At 43.9% G+C, this 17,006-nt stretch overlaps 1 protein-coding gene across 1 annotated transcript in view; it reads left to right on the top strand.

The window, feature by feature from the left end:
- BMP7 (bone morphogenetic protein 7) overlaps positions 1-17,006 on the top strand; it is a 46,513-nt gene that overhangs the window by 10,985 nt on the left and 18,522 nt on the right. Inside the window, exon 2 of the mRNA XM_027710697.2 lies at positions 14,041-14,233. Within this exon, the coding sequence (XP_027566498.1) occupies positions 14,041-14,233 (193 nt within the window). The remainder of the gene's footprint in view (positions 1-14,040; positions 14,234-17,006) is intronic.

The raw sequence follows: 17,006 nt of genomic DNA, 5'->3' as shown, positions 1-17,006 counted from the left end.
TTAAGGTTAAAACTTATTGCTTCCATCACTAAAAATATTCTGAACAATTTAATCTTGCTACTTTTATTTGTTTATTACTCTGCAGTCGTTATAATCCCACAGGGACTTTTTAGATGTTAATAAAGAGTACTGCACATCACTTTTCCTGGAGCTTGTGTGGCACTATAAACATCATGCTGAGTTTAAGTTCCCCTTTCTGACCATATCCTTAAAATATCCAGCATTTGTTAAGAGAAAGGAGGGGATTTTTTTCCTTTCTTTTTAACAAAAAGAAATAAAAGGGAGAAAAAAAAAGAAGTAACTTTAGCCTCACAATCTGCTAGCTACATAAAGCAGTAAATGTTCAGCTGAGGCAGGGAAAAACCAGAACTGCTAGAGACTGGTTGTTTCCTTTTGGAGGAAACAATAAATGTGCCCACTTGTATTTTAACAGCATTACTACTGGGCCCCCTAATTACACAAATATACTTGTAATAAACTGCAGAAAAGAAGAACTGAAAAAGAATCATTCAGCACAGATCTTTCTCCTCAGGTCAAAGAGAAGCTCTTGGGTAACCACTGTAAAATCCTGGCCCAAATCAGAAGATGAAGATATTTCAGCACTATGTGATGAATCATTTGTCTCCCGAGACAGGTGAAAAGGAGAAGCAAATCAGACATGCGGTGTAAAACTTCTCTCACTGGTGTGGACACAACTTTGACCTCTGAATACAACAGTTCCTGCAATCCATGGCATGCATTATAATCAAATTACCAGAATATTAGAGTCCATATCCACGGAAATCTCTGACTGTTACACTACATTAAAACCTAACACAGGGAATACAGAAATACACAACAGAATCCAGAAAGAAACGCATTCGAGCAAATCCCAAATATTTTTTTAGAAAACAGTAACTGTCATTTTACTCATTAGTCCACAACTGTGAGATGGGAGCTGTTTCACTGAAAATATACAGAGTAGGGGGAAAATCTAAGTCAGTGTGTCTAATACACTGAAAGTCTTTCCTGCCTGTGTTGGCAGTTGTAGTCCAACAAACGAGTAGTGACTGGTAGGCAAGGGACCGAGCTGGAGAAGGATGATCTGTGCTCCTGCTCCTTCAGAGACGCTTTCATAAACCCCATACACTCATTTCTGTGCTATTTTTACCAGTTGCACGCAACAGGACTGAACTGCGTTCCCTTCATTCACACCAAACCCATGCGAGGACACGAGGGCGTATTACAACAGCTGATCTTTTACCCCAGAACTGCAGTTGCAAAATTGCTTTTGAAGATACGCAAAAACCCAAAACAAAACAGAAAATGCTGTTGTTAGGGGCTGACTCAGGAGGCTGGGATGGCCCAGCCCTAGTGAGAGGCTCAGTGTCAGGAATCCAGCCCTGATCCACAGTGTGGTATGCAGGGCTAGGTGCTGCTGATGTCACTGATGGGCTTATCTCGTACCAAAAAAAAAAAATTCCTCTTGTATAATAGGGATCGTGGGTGGCAATTAAACCGAAAATAAATCTTTGCCCCTCCATCAGATGCCGTTTTGCCTCAGGCATTGGCCACCAACGTTTACAGTGCAAAGGGGACAGACATGTGCACACACTCTACACGTATATGTTTGCCTTCCTGAGGACATCTCTGAAATAATAGTTTAAACCTGCCATCACCGGCGTTTTACATCTGCCAACGGAAATATATGTGGATGTCATCAACTCCCAGATCTTTAATATTCATAGTTCTCAGGCCTGTATAGAGTTATTAAAAGAATAAACAGCCTCCTGCCTGTTTCTCAGTGAAACTAAATGTGTAGCACAGCAAACATTCCTAGAAAGCAAAACCATCTCACACATAAGCTACGAGTCCCATCGCAGGCAAAAGGACAGTGAGAGATGTGCAGTGGCCAGCAGGGAGGATCATTCCAGGCAGTGACCTCCTCTCCTGTGTCCCAAACTCAGTGCCCCACCTGAGCTCGGCTGTCTTGACAGCACAGAGGAAACATGATGATCTCAGAGAAAAATGTGAACTAGGTCATGAAGTCACACTTGCACAGGCGAGGGCACTCTGCAGTATCTTTTTAAGCAGTAACTGAAGTATCTAATGATTATTCTCCAAAATGTTTCCTCCCATCCCTCCAAATATTGTGTTTCTGTTGAATAATCCTGGTTTATAAACGGTGTTGATATCACTGGACCTCCCACACAGAGAACACCTGAGAAATGTGCAATAGCTGTAACAGCCCGGGTGCAGGGCAAGCACTGCTCCAGCAGGGATTTCCCCTCTGGGGCAGCCAGACCTTTCCCCTGAATAGTTTGTTGCCCCCTAATCTCCCAGCACTTGCCTGGCCGAGAGCTGCAGATGTTTGTTAGTGCATAGGAAGCTCGAAAAGCCTGGCTGATCATGGTCTTAGGGCACAGCTCAGTGTACACATTCCAAGTTGAAATAGTGCTGATTACAATCAAAGGCTGAGATTCTTATCTGATGGCTTCGTGCCTGATATCGACTGGTCATTTTGTAATATTCCACAAGCTGCTTTCTCAACAAATCCAGAATCTGGGATTTCAGCTGAGAAATCCAGCAAGTCGTATGGGTTCAAACCTGGGAAACTGGTTCTTGAATTATTTTCCTTTTATCACAGCAAGCTACAAGAAAGGCTGGATTCCCTGTGACTCCTGCCATGTTCCTCCCAGGGAGCCTGTGCAGGTGTAGACCCACACTCTGCAGTATTTGGGGGGATGCTGGTATTGTTGTGGCAATCCAATATTAAAGGAGGATTAATTAGATTTAGGCTATTTATTTGGGCAGCTGTTCAGTAGATGAAAGGAAGCCTGATGCAATTGAAATGAATAAACCTTAAGAGGCCAATGTCCAGTCACTTCTCACTCGTGTCCCTTAGTACAGTCAGTGCAGAAATGGGCACATTCCTTTGGCAAAAATGAGGCATTTGAAGATTCCATCAGCTGAACTTTCTCTTTCAAGTGTTGCCAGTAGATGCACAATATATACATGTGCTTTTAAAAGACTTTTATTTTGAACTCAAGATGTGAATCTATGGTATTAAGGAAAGCAGAACAATCCTTTATTTAGCTGCACCTGCACCTTAATGCCTAATGAGTTTAGTCTGATGGAATCCAGACCTCAGGAAGGATTATAAATTCTCATTTGATTTCATTTACTTCTAAAATACCTTAAACCAGCTGTACCAGTCCAGAATTCAGTCCTTCTTTCTCTATCAGTTTTGCAAGTGTTGTTGAATCTTTTGCTGTACTAAGTAACTTTATGCTATATAATGATACAGCATTAGTAATAAGAAACAGAGGGCAGCTTGAAAAAAATCATGTAGTGGAAGATAATTAGCATTTTATAAGCTTGGAAAGCATCAGATTATGAGCACAACTTTCATAAAGTTCTTTTTGCCCTGGAAACAAGATTTGGAAAAGCTGAAAGTAGGTTGGTAGGCAATATCCTCTGTGACTGGGCAGTGTGAGGCAGAGGAGCCCGACCATGTGGGTGAACTCACTCTCCAGGCACCACTGGTACATTTACCCATTTCTGTCTGTTTTGTATAAACACATCAGAGACACTCGGGCAGTGACCTCCCCAAGATTACTGACTCAGGCTGTTTGTTATGAATAGTATCTAATTTATCAAATACATTTGAAGACTTCTTACTTTTCCCCAGTGCAGTTACAGGAATGCAAGAGCATAATTTGATGCTGTTGCATCTCTGCATGGAAGAGTTACTGTGTGATGATTTGTTTTTAATTTGCATGTCCTCTGCACGTGCCTCTTGCAGATCAAGGTGCCTGTGCTGCAGGCTCCCAGCTTCCTGCAGAGATGTTTAGTCCTTCCCTTGGGCAGACACAGGGCAGGGAAGCCCTCCAGGGATGAGCTCCCTTCCAGACTGCCACTCACTGTGGGCTGTCTTCCTTTACCTGAGCTTAGGTTAGAGCTGGCTAAAAACACTTCAGGGAAACTTTCTTGCCTTCTCCCTGCTCTGAAATTTGGTCCAAAGTGAAGAACTGTTTCACACTTGGAAGCTTTCAAGAATGACCCGAATCTTCTTATTCAAAAATTTGCATTTCATGCCAAATAGCCCATTTTAGGTTTGCCTTGTAGCAGTCTCTCACTCTGCCTCTTATCTCCCCTGGCTGAATACACGTGGTTTCTGACCAGATTTGTTCAGCTGCTTGTCTCTCCTTGCTTGGGCCTGGGAATGTGTTTCCATTTGCTGAACACTGTGTGTACAAGCAGACAGGCAGGCTGCTGTTTTTTGCATCAGTGATTTTTTGAGAGGCCTCCAGCCTCAGAGCAGGTTGCAGGAAGCACCTTGGGCCCCATTTGTCTGCTGGTTGGACTGGGGGATTATTTTTCTCAGTGAACCATATTGTCACTAACTTTTCTCCCTCTTTGTGCTCTCCAGCCTCCTCACCCTTGAGACACCTACCACCCTGCTTTCTCCTCTAGACCAGTACTGCCCTTCTCTGTGCAGCGGATGCCATCTCAGTCTCCACTGTCCTGATCCTCATCGTGATTCCTCCCCCTCCTCCCCAGGCTGCCACTATCTCCCTGACCCTTGGATGCACTGGCTAAATGTGTGACTTGGAGTTCACACCTAATGCTGGCACAGCTTCCCTGGGAAACTGGGCTCACCAGACACAACTGCCTGATTTCATAGCACCAGGAAAGCAGCCTTGCTGCTCCCTGCATTACAAAAAGAGAGCAAGCAGTGTAATGTAGGAATCATCTCTGTTCAAATGAGAAAAAGAAAAATGTATTCCTGCATCTTTACATGCCTCCCACAGCTGCATCCAGAGGATTCAGTGTTGAGGGGATGTATTAGACAGCAGCATGTCTCTGCTCTCAGGCTGTGTTATTCCATACTGTGCAATACAGTACAGACAGAGAAAAGAAAGCAGGAGCAATTGCCTGTCATTTTGCTCACTGCACAGTTTGGCTACAGGGACATTACTAGAGGGGGTGTAGAGAAGAGCTGAGGTTACCCTTGATGGGCAGGAGACACACAACAGTCCTGATCTGTCCATGCAGTCTGTCGAGGGTAAATGCCAGCACTCTCCCAGTGCCAGCACGAGAGCTTGAGACATTTGTGGTGGCCACAATGCTGGCCAGTTGGGAGGACACAGTAGGAGACACGTTTTGCAGAATCACCACAGTCCCCAGCTTGCCTCTAGGTCCCTCTGGAAAAATGCCACCCCCAAGGTGCTGGGAATGGGAGAGCTGCTGGGGCAAATCCCCAAGTCAGCACTGTCCTTCCCCATGAAAGGAGGAAGAGAAACAAGATTTGAGATGCTGGTGTTGGAGGCCCTGCAGGACATTTTCTTACAGTGGATTCCAGGAAGATGGAGGTAGAAATACAGGGAGTCTGTTGAAAGGAACAACTTCATGAACTCCCATTTATTTCTTTCCCCTGTCACTCGCCCATATTCTCCATCCCCTCACACCCCCCAAATCCCACAGCAATCCTCAGTGCATTACAACAGCTGAAGATGGATTGCAGCTCCATATGCTGCTGTGTTTCAAGTGATGAGTCTGTGAATAAGGTATTCTGAAGAAACACAACTCTTCCCTGCTTATTTAACTTTGCTTTCCCCAGATACACATACAGACACAGCAAACAGCATCAGGATTCGCACCACGATCAGTCTGTTTACTATTAGGAGACTTTCGTGTTCACAGAGCAGTCCCACGTGTAAATTTTTCACAATACCTTTCATCTAGTCTGGCTCTGCTTTCAGCAGAGAAACCACAGAGTAAACGGGTACCAATCAGGGCACACTCAGAAAAGAAAATAGATTACCTGTGCATAACCTGCCCAGATATTTTTTAAAGAACATCCGTTCTTTAAGAAGAAATAGTTTTACCATCCAGCATTGCCCTAAAGTGTCTGCAGAGAAATCCCAGCAGGGAATGTCTCCAAATGCAGAAGGCAGCATGCATGCTTCTCTCTGTCCCTTTTCCTCCCAGTGAGTATATTTCCCCTTTAGCGTCGACCATACTAAGGAATTTTAACTTAAAAGGCTCCTGGGTGACACATGGGGCGAGAGGATGTGGTGACTCACAGCATCCTTTCACCCCCACACCGTGTTCATGGCTCCCAGGGAAGCAGGTGGCTCCACATCGTGCTCCAAAGCCCTGCCTGATGTGGGTACGACACTAACCCCAACACTGGGAGAACATCAGGAAGGGAGAAACACCAATTTCTGCCCTGAGCAGTCCTTGCTAGCTGAAGTTTGACTTAGTCAGGAAGAACTTGCTGCTGCTTCGGAGATAATTAAACCCATCTTCCCTCGCCCTGCTGTTTGTACACGCACAATGATACCATTGTTCAGAGTCATGCAACACATATGCTGACATTAAAGTGTTTAATCTTGTAGTACAGTATTCCATTATTTTTTGGACATCTGTACATGATAGAAAGGGTACGTATTAAGGGATTTGTTGACAAAGAAATGGCTAATGCTGATACATGTGTGGACTGAAAGGATCTTTCCAAGTTGTGTTCGGCAGCAGGGAGGCTGCTGCTTCCCAGGCCCGGCCTGGCACAGATGTGATATGCACTGTTGCTATTACCACTTTTCAATTTATAACAAGGAGTCAGTGTTTAGAAGAATTTTGGAAGCTCCCTGCTGGGTTTGTGGCTAGGTGGTCTTGCTGGCAACACCACCTTCATGCTGAAAGCTGAAAAAATGAAGTGATGGCTAAAGGAAGAATATTAACTCCAGAGGGTTTTTTTCCCCCCTTTTTGAGGCAAAAATGCTTACCCCAGATCACTTTGCAGAATGAACACTAAAGAATTTCTAACCTCTGGGTTTGGGGATCAGGATTTATAGAGCCTGGTTTTCATCTCATTTGAAATTAGTACGTTAGTCCTGCTTTCCACCCATGGATGGGGCAGGACTTGCCCTGCCACACACTGAATTTACCATGCAAGAAATAGTTTATCACCTTCACCTCCCTCTACCTGGCTATAAAATGGGTCCATGAGCGCCTGGGTGCAGGTTCTCTTCTGCTGAGTGTTGCCTTGGCTCAGAGCAGCCCCATCAGGACAGGGCTTTGGCAGATGAGCCCAGAGTCCCCAGGTGCCTGGGGGTGCTGGGCCTGTGTCTGAAGGACTGACTGTGTTTTTAGAAGTGTCAGGATGGCAGCAATCCCTGGCGATGGGATGCATTAATGAGTTATAGAAAAAAACCCACAGGCTATTTTTCTAGTAAGCTTATCTCACAGACCAAAATTAAGGCAGTATTTGTTTTGCCTTAGGCTTCTCCAAAAACCTGCGGTAGCTTTTAGATGACTTGGAGAACTGCAACTATTCAATGTAAAAAGCCCTCCAAATACTGTTTTTATCACTCTTTAAAAAAAAAAAAATCTCATCACGCAACCCAGGACATTTGTTCTACTCCATTTATAGAACTTCCAATTTATAATCTCCAACTATTTCTTCAAATATTTCTTTAACTGCTGCTTTAGCTGCCTAATGTCAGCATGTAAATCTTGTAGCCGAGAGAATGAAACAAATGAAAACCAATCACAGAACTTCACATTCCCAAATTCTTGCCATTATAAATTTCCTGCCACTGCCCCTGTAACTCTTGCTGTCAAGCACAATGAGGAGGGAAATGTGTGCCTTCGCAGACTGTGGCCTGGCATGACATTATTGCAATCTTTTTTATAGTCCTCCTTTTACTCAGAAAAATATAAGGACTGACCTCGCACTTCTTGCTCAGTCAGGAATCCTGCTGAGCCCAGTAGGTTCTTTCAGCTGCAGACCACTGGATCCTTCCCTTAATTGGTTTCCTCCTTCTTCAACCTCAGTAACATAAGGAAAAAAGGCCTATATTTCATAAATGCCATGGTTTTATCCACCAATTTAGAGACAAAGAAGTGCAATTTATAGAGGGAACATTTAATGCCTGTTAATTAGAATCCCATCAAGAGGTCTCGAATTTGGCATCCTGAAAATTTACAGCCCAGTTTCACAACCACCACAGGCCCAGAGTCCAAGGGGTGGCCCTGGCCTCCCTCCCACCATGCTGGGAGGTCCCCAGTCCTCCTGCCACCACTCCTGGGCGCTGTGGTGAGCTGGGAGAGGACAGGATCCACCCAAAATCTCATCTGGGGAAGGGAAAATTATTTTCCAGTTGAATACACTTCCCAAGGGAAACAGGAGGGTGAGGCAGCAGATAGGAGCAGACCTTCCCTCTGAAAGCAGGGGCTGAAAGGACTCATGGACCCCAGGTGGAGCTGGTCCCAGGGCAGCTGGTTTCTGAGAATCTCGTGCTCTGCACTGGAACAGTACAACAGAGTTTCTGAAGTTTTGGCTTCAATCACAAGGGGTGGTGATGGACGGAAATAAAGGTAAATTTTCCCAGAAAATTCAAACAAGATTTTGCACTGGTGGATGCAAACAGTGTAATGCAGAGTGTAGTTTGCCCTTTCATGGAAATGCTAAGGGTAGGATCAATCCACTGGCTCTCAGGACAAGCCAGGCAGCCCCCAGCCACCTCTGAACAAACAGTGTCCATTTTCTGTAGCTCTGCAGCTATCGGAGGGAAGGCAGATAAAGACCTTCCTACCTGCTAAATTCATCTACATGACTTTGTCCTTGGGGCAAGGCAGGTACAGCTAGACTTCAAAAACCTGTTAGACCTTGATGCCGGAATATGGCAGATTTTTTTTGCCATCCAAATCTCTGAGGGGTTGCTTAGGCAACTGCTGATGGCTCAGCAGCCGCCTGGCTGAGAGGCTGAGGCAAGGGGGTGTTGTCTTTTGGAATCTATTTTCCTTTGACTTATCTTTTAGTCTCAGGAATTCAGGACCTTTAATCTATTTGAGATTAAAGTCCTTTACAAATCCCTTCTGGCCTTTTTTGGGAGTAAAGAAGTTGCAGACACCCTACTGCACATTCCTCCCGGTGCTTTTTTTCATTGTAAATGAGAAACAAGTAGCTCAGATTGTAAGCACTACAATAAATGAGACAACTACTCTTAAAGGGCCTTATAAAAAAAATTAACATATTATCAGGCAAAAGCGTTAACAAGAAAATGTATGTTTTTACTTGTTTATATATTCAGAATATATTCCAAGTGCATCACTCAAATGTACCAGGGAAGATGAAGTATGGAATTACCAAAGCTTTCCCAGTTTGGCAGCCTGAGCACAGAATCTATTCATCTGGTGTTGACTTTCTTTGTGAAAAAGAAGTTTTGCATCTTCAGAAAACAAGAGCGTAAAAAATACCTGGGTAGGTAATTGGCCTCCCACGTAATCCATTGAAATTAGTAGAAATTATTTTTTTGACTCCCCTGGAGTTTGGATTAGCTCTTAAGCTTTCATAATAATTGTTTTTTAACACAGTTAATTCTTGGAAAAATACTGCTGTGATTCACTGGTTCTTTGCTGGACACACGGAGCTGGTGCTACTGTGCTGGGTACAAGGGCTGAACCAGGATGTGTCGAGGGAAATAATAATACTGCAAGCTATGTCTCAGCATAATCTCGGTTGTCACATGTCATGCCTTGCCTGCCATCAATCCATATTACAAACCCAGAGGTCCAACCAGTGTTTACAGAATTAGCTCAGGTCAGCTTTTCACTTACCAGCAGTGATTTACAAAGAAGCTGAAAACAGTTGGGGTGCTTATTTCTAGTCTCAACATATTTTGCTGTGAAAATAGCTAAACATGGGATCAGCCTAAGTTTAAGTTTTATGCTGGTGTGTCATTTGCTTTAGAAGTTTGGGTACCCTGGGGTGTTCAGTCAGGACCACAAGCTTTTCTGTCCAACATTACTTTTTTAGTACTTGTTTCAACCATATTGCTCCGAGTTCTTGACATCAACAGCTACACCTTTTCATCCCTGCATCTTGATGTTTCCAAGTTCTATATCTGAAAAGTACACTTCAGGACACGTCAAAACAAGTACCCAGTATTTGTTGACATTTTATCTCCATCTTTCCCATATTTTTTGATCTGATACCCGGCTACTTCACACCTGAGCATATGTATCCATCCTGTTTTCTTTTGACCATCCCTGTCGTTACAAAACTATGCCAGTCCTGTCTCCTCTTGCGTCACCATCAGGCCACAACAGAGTCAGTTTGGAGAGACAAAAGACTTCAGAGAGCTCAGAGCCCTATCTCTATCAGATAGTGCAGCCTGTGCAGCATTCAGATCCTGCACAGATAGGCAAGGCCAAACTTTCAAAGATGCTGATCTTACTTGCATATTTGAGACAGGTGTGGTGAAGTTGCTGATAACCACTAACTTGAGATATTGCTTGTTTTGGCTGGATCACCTTAATTGTCCTGTACATTTTGGTGTCTTGCTTATTTTCTTGTGAATCTGTTGTCCGTCTCCATCCCACAGCTCACAACTCCATCCCAACCTTTCCTTTCCCAAAGGACTGTGCCAGAGGGAGTGTCTGATGATCCTCATCCACTGTAGCTCCAATTAACTGCCACACTCACCATGCCCAGTTATTCTGCAAATTTTGAGCCATGTGTTAAATTAGGTCAGAATTTTTTAGCAGTGTTTGTGCCTCCAAAATGTGATACTACTTCCAAGAATGAGGAGAGGCACACATTTACACATGCCCCACCTGTGAGTGACTTTGGATTGTTTTTTAAGGAGAGGAAGTCTGCTGTTTTCCCACAGCTAAGGCACACAGCCTGACAGCAAAATTATTTTTCAAGGGTGTTCTTCCTTTTCCTATTTTACAACCTTTGATTGCACATCCAGAGCTTTGGCTTCCTCTCCAAGCAGCTGCCTTGCCAAGGCATTTGAATTGTGAGCTGGAATTTCCAATGTTTGCAATTAGGATCTGGGCTAAAACCATTCACCAAAGCCTTTGGGTAGTAGTGATTTGTAAGAACTGTGGACCTGGAACAAACATGAGTTCAGGTTCTGTGGGCAAAAGGGCTCTGAATCGAATCCAGCAAATATTCATATTGCTTGGTGACTTTTAAGGGAGCATATAACATGTAATGGCTGACAAACAGCTGGGACTAAGTCCTTCAAGAATGATCAAAACATTCTTATGGTATGTTGTGTCAATGGGCATCATGGATTTTATAGATCTACTGGAGAAACTACAGTCACATTCAAAGAGCCGCTGCAATTCTCTCAACTGTTTCACTGAACGCTTAAAATGCCACTTCCCCCATCCCTTTTTTTTTCCTTAACACTACCCTTCACTCTCCCCCTTCAAACTCCTCAGGTAATTAACTGGAAATGACCCAGTTGCAGTATTGTCAAAGGTCTAACACCCATCAAACCCAGGAAACTCAGGCTCCTTGAGCGCTCCTCTGCTTACCCCGTGCTGTTGTGCTGAAGGTATTACTGGGGTCTACAAAAAGTGCTCGATCCTATATACTGTACCATATGTTCCCAAATACCAACACACAGCAGTACGACTTAGGGATAGGATTTCAGCCTTCATAATGAAGAGTCTTGCTTTTATGAGTTCAAGTCAGACCCTTAACGTTATTTTAACATAGATTTTGGTGTTTAATTATGTAATAAGATTTACTGCAGTCATCTAACAGATGTTGATTCAGGGTCAGTGTTTCTCATAAATTAGTTCTGAAAGGATTTGTTACTTCTGGGTCAGCAGATAGGTCCAGAGTGCAAAGAAAAAGGGGAAAAACAATAAACACTGAGTTGAAGGGTTTCTTGGGATTCTTTCTTCAGTTACATATCCACATATTTTCATGATCTTAATGACTATAGCCACAGGAATGTTTGCTTTAACACTAAAGATGGCTCAGGCCAAAACCCTATATCCTAACATCTGCAAAGTATGGGAAAGTTCAAACTTGGAGGCTCTTTATTTTATGACCCTGGCTGTTAATTTTTCATACTAATATGACACATTTTTTCTAGGGCTCTGCAGAGGAAATCACTGTGAACTCTAGCAGCACCCCAAAAAGTTTCATCTTCGTGTGCTTGTTGTCAGACCTTGTGTAGAAAGTGCAGCTAAAGACCAGTGTTGGCTGATGTAGTTGTCATCACACATATACACTGAAAAGGTACACCCACCTTTGGAAATTTAGCCTTCCCACGTCTTTGGAAGCAAATCATATTGGTACATCCTACTGCTAACACCCTGCCTGTGGTGTTATCTGTAATACAACTAAAACCACACAGCATTATAGTCATTCTTCTGTAGCTGTGGTTAAAGGAGCTATTTTATATTAGAGTGTTTTTCCCTCCCCCCTATAATTTAGGTGCAGACAAATTCCTTTGAGACTGAAATCACACTCTTAGTATCTTATTCTGTTAGGAGTAGTTTGGAGGAAAGGGATTGAGGTAAATTTAATAGTTTTGCTAGCACTTCCAGGGCAGTTTTAGCCTGCCAAATGTTTTACAGACACTGGTGAATATTCACAATATTCTCCCACGTCAGGGTATGAGACACTGAACGATCTCCGTGAGGCTTATGAGATGTTTTAGCTAGAGGTGTAACTGCCCAACCTACAAAACCATTTGCTGAACTTAATCACCTTTGTCTTGGAAAGTGTAGAGGTTTCATACCTAAAAAACTCTCTAAGATGAATCCCAGCTATGAGTAAGAGCTCTGAAGTATTTCCCTGAACAGCAATCACACAGTGGCAAACTGTGAGCCCTGGACTCCTCACAGAAGGGATGTGAGAGAGGAGGAAGAGTCCATGGCCAGCAGCTGAATCTTGGCTAGCAAAGCAGTGCTGAACCTGCTCCATGCTTGGACACAGCCTGGTTCCCAGAGCCTCCCCACACTCTGTCCCTGACACAGGGGAGAACCCCACGAGGTGCTGATGTACATTTGTACCGTGCAGCACTGTAAATTTAAATAACACTTTCCAGACTCTTGCTTGAAATTCCTTTTTTTCAGGAGTAATTCCCTTTAAGTCAATGGATTTACACAATGGATTTACTGCTGCCAGAAGAGAATCAGGCCTGTAGAAAGACAAGCATTCTTTGCCAAGGAAATCTCAGAGCTAACTACTTGAATTGTGCAGTCAAGCTGCAGAGAGGTCAAGTGGACAGACGACAGGACTGGGACATATAGGAAGTCTCTGGTTCAAACCTCAGCTCTTAAAATGTCATGCAGTGTGACCTTGGGCGAGTCAGTTCATTCCCTTATACCTCCGTTTCCCCCTTTTCCTTTGTCCGACTTGTCTATTTAATTTGGAATTTGTCCCAAGAAGGGTGATTTGCGTCATGTGTCGGGCTGGGGCACTGACACCTCGCCTCCCCCTTGCTGGAGGACTGTCTTGAAGTCTTTGTTTCCTCCCAGCACTGACCCCCCGCTTCCGTATCCACAAGCACGAGACCATCAGCTGTCCGTCAGGGGACAGGCAGGCCTGTCACTCGAAGGGATAACACACCATCCCCACACTGTCCTGGGAAGATTCTGGCACTCCTTGTTATTTCACAGTCAGGGTTGGGAGGTGAAAGAAGGTCCTTACTTTGAACATTTGCCTCACAACCCTAAGCACTAAAGATCCTTTAACATGAAAGCTTTGACCCTTCGGAGCGGAGCCGCGAGTTTGTGATGAATTCAGCTGGCACCGAATGTGGGTCGCTGGCATGAAAAGCCTCGAGGACTGGAATCTGTGTATATATGTGTGTGGGTATGTGTGTATGCCTGTGTAATTTTCAGAAGCAGAGCCAGGCCAAGAACCTGCACTCCTGAAAAGCCCCATCTGTTTCTTTCAGCTCCTTCCCACAGCAGCTTGGTTGTTATTGGTGGCAAATGTCCAGAGTCACTTGTCAAGCACAAAGCTGCCAAAAATCATTAAAACACAACAGTCCCCCACACCCTGTACCAGCCAGCTGTAAAACTGTTTCAAAGGGATTCTGATAAACACATATATGCTTATAATAGCCCAGATAAAGTCATGTATTTCCTACGTGCTTTAATGAACCGAGTGACAGCGTGAGATGCTGCAATCAGATATTCTTGCCCTTTTCTGTTGTGGCAACTCTCAAGCGTGTTTGATGGCGAGGGGAAAGGGAACAAAGCAGGTGGCTAATGGGCTGTTTTCTGTTTCAGTGGAGCATGACAGAGAGTTTCACCATCAGCGCTGCCACTACCGAGAGTTCAGGTTTGATCTCTCCAGAATCCCAGAGGGGGAAGCGGTGACGGCTGCTGAGTTCCGGATATACAAGGATTACATCCGCGAACGCTTCGACAACGAAACCTTCCAGATTAGCGTCTACCAGGTCCTCCAGGAGCACCCGGGAAGGTGAGTGACCCACAGGGAAAACCTGATGAGAGCACAAGCACAGTGTGTTCCTTCGGGGAGTTATGGCTTATATTGTTAGAAATACTAGTGCCATCAGCAAAAGCGCCTGGGTTTGGCATCAGGTTCGTACAGTGAAATCTCAGCACGCAGCTGCCACGTGGAGTGACATGGGGAGAGGTCCCTGTGAGCCTCCACATGCCCCAGGGAGCATCCCCAGCACTCTCACCCCTGTGAGCACTCAGTAGCTGAGGAGCCAACAAGCCTGGCCATGTGCTAGTGCGGGAAAACGTCATAAACTCAAAGTATTTCAAGATTCCTGGAAGTCCTCCCCGCTTCCGCCTGCTGCTTATGGATCCTGAAGTGACAAAACCAAATGCTTCCTCTGGAATTGTAGCTTAATTGCTAGCCTTTATTATCAAAGGCATTCGAGATCCCTAATTAACAAAGACAGATGACACCATGCTTTTTATACTGACTGATTGTTTTGCATGTGCAAAACTACAAGATGAGCTATTAAATCCATTCCAAGCAATTATTAATGTATGCCAAGCTCCCTGACAAATCCTCCCGGGAACTTGAATAAGAACATATGTTCAATTTTCTCATCTGTTTTTAGTTCCAATTAATCAGCAATCCCAAACCATCTATCCAAGGCACTTAGTTTCATTTGCACATATTTCTTTTACATACAAATCCTACCAAAACTGAGATTGCATTTATTTACATGAAAAGTATTTACAGTCACATTCTAGTCAGAAGTTATTCTTTAGGACTACTAAATATGGGATAATAATACTACAGTCCTAATTTAGGTTTATGAAAAGGGGAAAGCCCAAAAGGATAAGAAAAAAGTGGAATCAGGACTCTGGCTTTATGGTTTTATAAGCACTAATAAAAATGCGGGAAAAAAATGAAACATGACAGGAAACTTTATCAATGTTTTTTTAAATGGTGAGGATTTCTGCTGGTTTTGCTGTATGGTAAAAATATTTAACCACTGGTATGTTTTCTTCCACATCTGAAATTCTAGTTTTATAGCTTAAAACTCACAGTTCTCCTGGCATTTCTAACGACACAATTATTCGCAGGGTTTGGGGTCTGTGCTAAAATGATTCTGTTTTTATCAAACAGCCATAATTCGAACTATATATTTTAACCAGGTTTTCCTTAAAGGAGAAGGCAACAAGCCACAACTGTGCACAGGACCCATTAGATGTCCTGCTTACCATAAGCATTTCAGTTTATTCTCTTTTTCTTTTAAGCCCTTCCAGAAGTAGAAGCCTCGCTATGCTGTATTTCTTAAATAGGTTATTTAGGTACAAGCCTGCAGGAATAACTTTTCATTCTTGGGAACAGCAGAAACAATACATGTGTTGGCAGAGGAGGAGGCACTAACCAGTGTGTCAGGGTATTAGGGAATGCCAGAAACCTGTTGTTGGAGTAAATGACCTTCCTCATCAGATGCCCAGGAAGTTCTCCCTCAGATTCTGATGAGTGAGGTAGGTGCCCACTAGGAATCTTACTGACAGAGTCAGAATGATATTTAGTGCCTTCATTTTACAATGGTACATCCACAGGTTGGTTACAACTCTGTTTAGAGAGAGTGGCAAGGTACCACTGAGGATAGTTGTGTGGAGCAGAAAGTGTTTCTGCAAACTGTCTCCTCCACAAATTCTTATTCCTAAGGGACAAAAAAAATGTATGCAAAGTGCAGGCATATACATGAACCACTGGCTGGAAGAGGTGAGGAATCTTGCTAATTATACAGATGTTCCAGCCACAAGATGAGATGCAATTTTACTGCATCATATTCACCACAGGAACACTATTTTTAATGAGCGTTCGTGCATATTCCCTTTTTGCATACATTTTGGCACAGGCTATGGCGAGTTTTGAACAGTATGTCCTGAAAAAATATTCCTGTTGGTTTGGATTGACCAAAGGTAAAAATATTGTCACTAACATTTGTAAAAATATTTGCTCTTTTTCTGCATTTTTCCACTGACATTTTCCACCCGGCTCTGTCACAGACCAGTCATCCAAGTCAGTGTGTCATTGGGCAAGTGGAGAAAGAAAACAAACTCTCTCCAGTGTTGATCAAAAAACACCCATTCACTTTGATGCTTCCTTGGCTGTTTGTCTCATCCCGAGCCGGCTGGAAAGTCAGACCCATCTGACGTTGTTAGCAACAAGAGCAAAACAAAGCCAAACCCTCTCCCCCACGCAGGCAGGGAAACGTTTGCTCGCCTTTGGCTTTGTGGATCCCTCTCCCTGGAGCTCCACAGGTACAATGGCCAGCAGGAAACCAAAAAGGTTCCCCCCTCTCTGTGCGCTTATGATAACACAAGAGCAGTGGGATTCCCCCAGGAGATTGCTGAAAATGCCCTTTGAGATTTGAAACGTGGGATTCTCCAAGCCTGTGCTGCTCCTGTTGCAGTGACCCAAGGCACAGCAGCTCCTGCCAGGCTCCCCAGGGGCAGCTCAGCATCGTGTCACACACAGCTGAGAGCAGGACACCTTCTAGAGCCACAGAACAGCACAGGGTGCAGGTGGAAAGCCCAGGCTGAGGCTGACTAGGGATAGTTTCCTTTGAGTGCGAAGAGACCAAGGGACATGCTGAAGGCTGGATTTTCAGTTAAACCACAGATGAGCCTCTAGTTTGAGGTGTGATGGTGCCCTTGGTTCAAATAAACCATTGGTATGAGCAGTTCAATAGTTAATGACTTTACGAGTTCAGACAGGTTGGTATCTGACCATCAACATCTCTTGCCTG

Source organism: Pipra filicauda, unplaced genomic scaffold (genome assembly GCF_003945595.2).
Source record: "Pipra filicauda isolate LSUMZ 115617 unplaced genomic scaffold, ASM394559v2 scaffold13_size5146498_pilon, whole genome shotgun sequence".
Lineage (NCBI taxonomy): Eukaryota > Metazoa > Chordata > Aves > Passeriformes > Pipridae > Pipra > Pipra filicauda.
Note: the sequence above shows the minus strand (reverse complement) of the source record. Positions and strands in the feature narration are given on the sequence as shown.